An 8,835-nucleotide genomic window follows, 5' to 3' on the forward strand; every position below is an offset into this window, starting at 1 on the left:
TCTTACACCTGGCCGTGGATGGAAAGAGGAAGTGTCACCTATGAGTGCATGCACTTATCTACTTCACAATCTACTCCTTTGTTTCATTTTTATCTGGGTAACATCGAAGGGAATTTTCACCCCAAACGGTAACTCTTTTTTTTTTTTCACCGTCAATCTTCAAAGAGATTTTACCTTCATCAACACCCTATCCAAAATCTACAAGCTAGTTTTGGGCGTTCAGATTTTAGGCGAGGTAAGTGAAGACTCTAGAGTTAAGCTAGTTAAATCTACTTGACACTTTTTAACTTGGTTGCTTGAGAAATGCTATTTTGATGTGTGATCACAGTGAAGGTATGGTGATGGTTGGATCTGCTTTGCTGGTTTTGTATATGTTCAAATGCGTATGATTTGTTTCCTTAAAGTGTGGCGAAAATCGGCAAGTGCAATGGTTAAATCTGAATGTGTAAATGTCATCTTTGAGGTGATTGTGAAATTCGTTTTGCTAGTTTTATGTATGTTTAAAAGGTAGAAAATCGCTTTACTTAAAGTGGAGTATATTAGGCGAGTGCAAATGATGAATCAGAACTTGGAAAAAATCATATTTATAGGTCCAAACTTAAGCCTCTTTTGTAAAATCTATTGACTTCTTATTCGAGAAAATTTTTACTCTCTGAATCTGGACAAATTGATTTACGAACCCGAGTAGATTTTAGTCTCAAATTCTGATTCTGTTTACTTCTGAACCGAGTAGATTTTAATCTCAAATTCTGATTCTGTTTACCTCTGAATTGAACAGATTTTAGCCTCAAATTCTGATTCTAGTTACTTTTAAACTAAACAGACTTTACTGTCAGAATCTAGACAAGTCTATTTTTGAGAATGAACAGATTTTTTTGTCAGAGTCTGGACATGTCTACTTGTAAAATCCAATAGATTTTACTATTATAATCTGGACATGTCTATTTTGAAACCAAATAGAATTTATTTTCAAAGTCTAGACATATGTATTTTGAACCCGAGTATACTTTATTTTCAAAGTCTGGACATATGTATTTTGAACTCGAGTAGACTTTATTTTCAAAGTCTGGACATATGTATTTTGAATTCGAGTAGACTTTGTTTTCAAAGTCTGGACATATGTATTTTGAACCCGAGTAGACTTTATTTTCAAAGTTTGGATTTTGAACTTGAGTAGACTTTAGCCTTTTGAGTCTGAACCCGTATTGCTTCATACTTATTTGCTTGAATAATGCATTTCATTGCTTTAAATGATATGTGATGTAAAGAATGTGAGTATATGCATGCAAATGCTTGGTTGTCATGGCTTGCATGAAAATAATATAAATTCCGTCACTCACAATTCAATGGTGACGATGCCCCCTGTGTCGGGATGCCTCGTTGATCAGGATGCCTCGGAGGGTGTACCAAGATGCCTCGGAGTTGGTATGCCACGTTGGTTGGGGATGCCCCGGAGGGTATACCGGGATGCCTCAGAGTTGGGATGCTCTGTTAGTCGAGATACCTCGGGAGTGTTCGGGAGGAAAAAGTAATGAACCTAACACATGAGCATGAATGGTTTACATCATATTCTTGCGTTTGAGTAAAAGTATTGTGAAATGTTGAGTTGCTTAGATTTTGTGGCATATCCAGATGGAAAAGGTATAACATTCATTCAAGTTATATGCATACTGTTTGTTATGCATGTATGTTGTTTGTACCAAGTGAAGTGGTAAGCTGATTTTCCTAACTTAAAACTAGAGATTTCATTTACTGGGCTTCGGCTCATTCCTTTATTTTTCAGACATGTAGGATGGGTGTTCCACAGCCTCTGCGTTTTGGAGTTCCCGTATATCATGGAGTTGTCTATGAAAATGTGTTTGTGCCTGAGTCTGAAGCAGTAGATACTAAATGTAGCTCTACTATCTAAGTTGATGTGGGTTTTATGAAGTGGGTTCTTTATCGGTTCGTTGCGTGGTACGGTAATATCAACGGCGAGTTAGTTGGCCCGTTGACAGACTTTGACATAGCTAAGGATGATCCCGCATCGGAGGACGAAGTTATCGATACGTGACGTCACCAGACTTTTGTCCAGGCAGACTTTTGGAGTATAACTTAGTATGGAGATAGGCAGCCTAGACCTACCCAGTCTTTTGTTTTTTGTGATTATATGATGTTTGTCTGGACTTGTAAATCTGACAAGTGTTGTTAATAAGAAGCATAAGTATGTTGACTAAACTTGTGTGATTTTCATATTTAAAACATGTTCAGACTTTAACTTCCGTTGGCTTGATTATTAGTTAAGGTTAGTAATAATAAAAGACACGTGTCGCGCGTGACGTTCTAGGGCGTCACAGTGCGTCAGTTGCTGATCATATCAATGAATTTAATGTGATCCTTAGTCAATTGAGTTCAGTTGACATTGACTTTGAAGATGAGGTACGTGCTTTGATTCTATTATCCTCTATGCCTGATAGTTGGAATACTACTGTTATTGCTATTAGTAATTCCTCTAGGTCAACAAACTTGACATTTGATGGTGTTCGAGATTTAATTCTAAATGAGTACATTCGTAGAAGAGAATCTGGTGAACATGTATCTGCTGCTTTAGTAGGTGAAAGAAGAGAAAAAACTAGTACATGTGCTGCAGGAGTAGTGTAAACTCGAAGAGACGTAGTAAGTTAGGACTAGTGGTGTTGTCTATTGGAGATGTGGCAAGAAGGGACATCTTAGAAGGGATTGCCTTAAGCTGAAAAACGACAAGGGTAAAGGAATTAGAGTTGAAGTTTGTGGATGATGTTGCAGCTGTAGCTGATGGTAATTCGGATAATGCTGATTATATCTTGTCTGTCAATGATAATTCGTGGTTTGGCAAATGGATTATGGATTCCGGTTGTTATTTTCATGCTACACCAAATAGGAACTGGTTTATTAATTATTAGTGCACAGATAGTAGAAAAGTCCAGTTGGGGAACAATGCGAAGTGCGATGTTGTAGGTGTTGGTGTGTTAGAATCAGAAAGCATGATGGTATTGTGAGAACATTGAATGGAGTGAGGCATGTTCTAGAGTTGAAGAAAAATATGATTTCCTTGAGTGCCCTGGATTTAGCTGGGTGTCGGTATTCTTCAGAATGTGGAGTTGTGAAAGTTCTTCGAGGTGCCTTGGTGATAATGAAAGGAATCAAGCATAATGGCATGTATGAACTTTAAGGTGAGACAATGACGGAATTCGTTGCGGAGACGTCCGATGCATCGGTTCGAGAGAATGAATTGTGGCATATGCGTTTGAGGCACATTAGCGAGAGAAACCTGAAGGTTCTAAGTAAAAGGAATTTGCTATGTAGTTATGTTGCTGACAAACTGAATGTATGCAGGTGCCGTACCCTAGATCAACGGCGGAAAGTGCAGTTCAATATGACTGTCAAAGAAACCACAGATATTGCAGAATTGATTCACTTAGATGTTTATAGGTTGTCGCGGTTTCCTTCCAGGAAGAGTGCTAGATATATGCTAATAGTTGTGGATGACTACTCGAGGAAGACTTGGGTATTTGTGCTAAGGCACAAGTTTGATGCTATTGTAAAGATCAGGCAGTTGAGAGCTTTGATCGAAAAGGAGACTAGTAAAACGATCAAACAGGTGCAGACTGACAATAGTATGGAGTTTTGCTCGAAGCTGTTAAATGAATTATGCATGAAGGAAGGCATAGTGAGATACTGCACTAGTGCCAATGAACCACAATATGTTGCAGAGTTGATGAGCAGAACATTACTAGAGACGGCTCATAAAATGCTCTCTAGTGCTGGTATGGTTAGGAGATTTTTGGCGAATGGCTTAGTACGGTGAGCTACCTAATGAATAGATTCCCATCGACTGCGATTATATGTTGTGGTCAAGTAACGTTGTTGATTATTTGGTTATAAGGATATTTGGTTGCCCGTGTTATGTTCGAGTTAGTAATGGTAAGCTCGATGGAAAGACAAGAATGTGCATGTTCCTAGATTATGCACAAGGTGAGCGGGACTGTAAGTTGTGGTACTCGGAATTAAATTCATCTGTTATCAGTAGAGAAGTTACATTTGACGAGTCTCTAGTACTTCTAGGTAAGAGTGTTAATAGCAGTGTTTATACTGATATAAACGCTGTTCAGCTTAAGATTGAGTTGCAACCAAAAACTTTTAAGGTAGCAGGTACTAGCGCAGTTATCAGCACGGATGGTGTTTGTAGCGAGGTGGAGCCTATTGAGCCAACAGTTGCTGTAACTGCTGCTATTGATAAGGTGCATATTTGATCTCCTGACATATATAGATGCAACGCTGGTTTTGCTTTATCTGCGGTAGAGGAGGTTGTGTCGGAAAATTCTTGTAGAGCAGTTAAAGGTGTAGGTGAAGTTGGTCTTCTGATGAGGTCAACAGTTATAGTGAAGTTCAAGCGCGGCTTGGACTTGAAAGATGTCTGTGGCGGTTGAGCCCATTGAGGGCTGTGGGACAGTAGTAGTGAAGTTCGAATTTTTAGTGAAGTTCAGACGAAGTGATTGTGACTTAACTCAAACGTCAAGCTAAGGTGGAGATTGTTAAAATATGTCTCGAGTTTGAGCTCGAAAAGGAAAGTTTCCTAATTCAATTAGGTTTCTTATTTTGAATAGGTTTCCTAATTGGAGAAGGTTTCCCAATTTGGATCCAATTCTTGCCTATAAATAAGAATGGGATGTTAATCGTAAAGATCATAAAAGAGGAACTTCTGCTAGGGAATTACACCCTGAAGATATCCGAGTGTATTATAGCAGATGAAATTCTTGTGGTAAGAATTTGTGTACAATTCTTTTTTGAGATTGAGAAATTATTTCGTGAGAAATTGTTGGGCTAAACATTGCGTGAGTTATTGGGTGTAATTGGGGCTTGAGAAACACTGAGAGTGTTTGAGTGATTTGAGTGTGGTTGTAATCTCCATTATATTGCTTGTCTATAGTGAAATTTCGTGCTGCTCTCCCCATTGACGTAGGTCACCACGACCGAACCACGTAAATCTGATGTTCGATTTATTTTCTTTATTCTGTCTATCTTTCGCAACACACACAATGACAAAAATGGGTACCAACAGTTGCGTGATAACTATATTTGTCAGTCACAAGTTCTTACCGATTTTAATGTTTATTCAGATATACATTGTAGAGCATCCCTAACTCTCGACTCGATTGACCCCCACGAATATGCGTGAAACCTGCCCCATCCATGTACATCGGTTCAAGCTCCACCCCATCGGATAAATTTGTAGGTACATTTTTATGAGTGGACTATCACTTCACGATATTCACCATACCGGGTTTAAAAATGAAATGATTATTAAAGCAAGAAACACACTAGGATAAATGCACTACTAGCTTCCACAAGTTGAAGAGTACCCTAGCTACAAATTAGTTGATGATTACATATTTTTCACATCCTTACCGGTCACCACGTTGAACACACACCGGGACACTTAGACAAAGAAATTAAAAAATAATTTACACTAAGATTTTATCACTATCTACATTACCCTAACTAATAGTGCCTTGCGCTAGCTACATATACCCTACTAGCAACAAGCTCAACACTTATTAAATCCCTCATTGGCGCGAGTCAAAAAGGTTCATCCAGTCCATGCCGTAGGCATTGTACACGTTCTCCGGCATGTAGAAAACATCCTCGTACGCAAGCTCTCCTCCGGGGAACCGCCGGTCCATGCTCGCGTCCATTGACATCGACGAGCTCGGGCTGTTGCTCGACGCCGTGGGCCCATCAGCGGCCCGCTCCAGCAACTGCTGGATCTCCTTCTCCGACTTGATAAGCCGGTCCTTCAGATTCAACATCTGCGTAAAAGAGAAAACTATCACATTAGCGTGAGGTGAAATCATGTCAAGAATGAAAAAAAGATGCGACTATCGTCTTTTGAAATGTTGGGTGGATCTTATCCGCAGGTCAGCTTTTGGAAAGAAGGTGGACAAACACGCTACGTGGGCCTCTTCCCAAAGCCCAAGCCACCTTAAACAAACATCGTACGGACCACCTCTGGGTACTTTCTTGCATTCAAATAAGGTGTCAGATTGCTGTTCTTGGACCATTTTTCTTTCGGGTCTGTCGTTTTTCTTTTTAATTTATTCCTAAAACGAGGGAACGTAATAGAAAAAGAGGGAAAAAAGAAAGGGCAAGGTGGCATTTGGCTTTCTTCGAGTCTAGAGCTCATGCACGTTCAGATGCTGGTGGGGTCATAGCCGTACTCTTTCTTCAGGATAAGGCCACCACCATCATCAACTCAGCTGCGTCCCCAGGAAGAAGAATTTGAGTTTTATTCTCTGTTCCTTTTCTTTTGCTGATATGGAGAAGATGCAAGAATTTAAAAGAAAAAGAACCGAAAAGGAAGACTGTGACTCGAGTTATTGTGAGAAGTTTTCTTGAAACCCTCTGGTGCATGACAAAACAAAGCAGCTTTTGCATGGAGATTTCTCTCTTTGCACTGACTATCTTCTTGATGTAGCCTTTCATGATCACTGGACCAGTTAAAGCTTTAAAGCAACGTGTGCGACACTCTAGTGGAGATCAATCCACTTCAAGAAAATAATGTTATCAACCGATTTATACCCTTAAGATGACACTGTAAGCTAGAGAGAGAGAGAGAGAGAGAGAGAGAGAGAGAGAGAGAGACCTCGGTCTCAAGGCGGCACTTCTCGATCACGGTGCCCTCGTGCACCGACTTCAGCTTCGCGTACTCCTCCTCGAGCTTCTTGTTCTTCCACCGGGCCCGGCGGTTCTGGAACCAGACGGCCACCTGCCTCGGGTCGAGCCCGAGCTCCGAGGCCAGCCGGTCCTTCCTCTCCGACTCGAGCTTGTGCTCGCTCCCGAAATTCTGCTCCAGGAGGCTCACCTGCTCGTCGCTCAGCTTCCTCTTCCTCGGCCCCACCGCGCCGCCCTCGCCCTTGTTCTTCTTCCTCCTGCGCCGCGGCTTCGATTCTGCACGCCACCCAAAACAGAAGAACAGCCCCGCTAAATCAGTCAGCCTGCTCCTCATATCCACAACCGCCCTTAAAAGCTCGACGGGCTAACTTTCGACCCTCCGAGATCGATGCCCGTCTTTGGCGCCGTCGAGGAGCGTGCATACTACGTATTCTAAGCATGGAGATGCACTAGAAGAGGGACTAACCTTTGACGGGCGGCACGATCTGCGCGTAAACCCCCGGGTACAACTCAGAGATTAGAGCCATATGATCTTCTAATTGGTTGTCGGTGTCCATGGTGATCCTCATACCCTCTCTTTCTTTCTGTGCCTGCATAAAAGGAGCTTTGCTGCAACTTCTTTTTGCAGGGAAGTGCGTGGTGTTCTCTCTGGTTTTTGAGTGGAACTCAAGCATCTGGCAGGGCGGAAGACTTTGTTTTTATAAAGGGAGGGGCTGCTAAATGGGGCTCCGACCGCCCTAAATTATCCGGATTGCCATCGAGACTTGTTGGTGATCTTGACGACGAGGCTGATGTCACCTCACTTGTATTTATGTCTGGCTTCATTGGGACATAAACATCGTTTCTACGTATTGCTGAATACTTTTACCGAAAGGAAGCAAGTAAAATGAAAAAGTTTGCACACAGAAACTCCACGGCCCCGTAGCTCCTCCCTTCTCCCATATCGAGCCCGAAGTCCTTGTGTGAATCCATTGGCCTTATCTTGGACAAACTGTGTAAAGATGGTAATCGCAGAATCAATGATCGTGGACCAGATTCATGCACCGCTCATTTTGGGTATATTCCGATATAACACGTGTCTGTCTAAGTAAAAATATCGGATTTTTGGTGCTTGCCCCAACAATATTTCTCTTCTGATTCTCTCTTTTAAACCGGAGTCGTGGCCTCTGACATATGTGTCAGTTGATATAATTGAACCAACGTGTCTTTGTGCGGGTTTCTTTGGAGGAAGAACAAGATCTGGTTTAGTTCGGTTCTTGAAATAGCAGGTTAAGATGTCTGACTCATTTACATGAGGATTTTGGTTGAATTTAGTGCAATCTAGTCTGAACCATCTGGATAAGATAGCTTTTTCCCCCCCAAGGAACATGTGTAGGTAAGTGACTATCTAGATAATGTACATTAAACTCGTCAACATAAATAACAATAATCAAACTGTTGCGTTAAGAATTAAGTTTTTCACCTGATCGTGGGTTGTTTCGAAATCTTGCGCCCGTGATGCTCCAAATATAATTTCTCCTATGCCTATAAGTCCTTGATTTATTAAGGTGGGGCCGTGCTTCCTTCAACCGAGTCTAAGATTGGTGGGTCATGAATTTGACCATCGCTCACATTCAAATCGGATTGAAATCAACGTGGGCGATGGTCAATACATACGTAGTGTGCCAATAAGACTCATTGGAGCTTCTTCCAACTAGGCATGGGGGAGAATACGGCTCATCTAGATGTGTGCAGACTCATGCCACTTATGCCGAGGGGGGAGAAAGGGACAATGCTATGCTGCACAACCGGCGCAACCATTTCATGTGGGCCTGAACCGATAGAATCGTGCAAAGATAATTAGAAATACCCATCGCTTTATTTTCTTTAATGCTTCTACTTAGAATGTGAATCACACCGTTTCATCACACCCCATAAGAATTTACTATAGCCTTCTAGATGATAAGTTCTGAAGAATTTAAGGGGGGAGAGGCGGGTCAAAATTGATGTGGCGTGAACATAGGGGCCTCACCCTATATTTAGTAATTTGGATTGGGGGGGGTTAGGTTAGGTTGATGATCCCAAACCTGACCACCTCGAATTCGAATAAACAACAAGAATGGGTGGTCGTGGCCTCTGGATTTGAACACTTTAGCCGTGATGGAA

The 8,835-nt window shown here is 41.6% G+C and overlaps 1 protein-coding gene across 1 annotated transcript; it reads right to left on the bottom strand.

The window, feature by feature from the left end:
• Positions 1 to 5,340: 5,340 nt before the first annotated feature.
• LOC115687074 (homeobox-leucine zipper protein ATHB-40-like) lies at positions 5,341 to 7,374 on the bottom strand. The gene is made up of 3 exons (XM_030612556.2): positions 7,157 to 7,374; positions 6,662 to 6,966; positions 5,341 to 5,828 (listed from the first exon to the last, which is right to left on the bottom strand). Exons 1-3 carry the CDS (start codon positions 7,362 to 7,364, stop codon positions 5,586 to 5,588), a joined length of 756 nt encoding a protein of 251 aa, XP_030468416.2. The 5' UTR covers positions 7,365 to 7,374; the 3' UTR covers positions 5,341 to 5,585.
• Between the last annotated feature and the right edge of the window lie 1,461 nt (positions 7,375 to 8,835).

Source organism: Syzygium oleosum, unplaced genomic scaffold (genome assembly GCF_021117445.2).
Source record: "Syzygium oleosum isolate NSW1041296 unplaced genomic scaffold, Sole_v2.1 Sole_v2.08, whole genome shotgun sequence".
In the NCBI taxonomy this organism is placed as follows: Eukaryota; Viridiplantae; Streptophyta; class Magnoliopsida; order Myrtales; family Myrtaceae; genus Syzygium; species Syzygium oleosum.

Bases quoted from the DNA above. Each gene is read 5' to 3' on its own strand.
- LOC115687074 (XM_030612556.2), bottom strand. From the start codon at position 7,364: ATGCTTGAGTTCCACTCAAAAACCAGAGAGAACACCACGCACTTCCCT. The intron at 6,967-7,156 runs GTTAGTCCCTCT...GGTGGCGTGCAG, and splicing joins GATCGTGCCGCCCGTCAAAG to AATCGAAGCCGCGGCGCAGG. The intron at 5,829-6,661 runs GTCTCTCTCTCT...TCTTTTACGCAG, and splicing joins AGTGCCGCCTTGAGACCGAG to ATGTTGAATCTGAAGGACCG.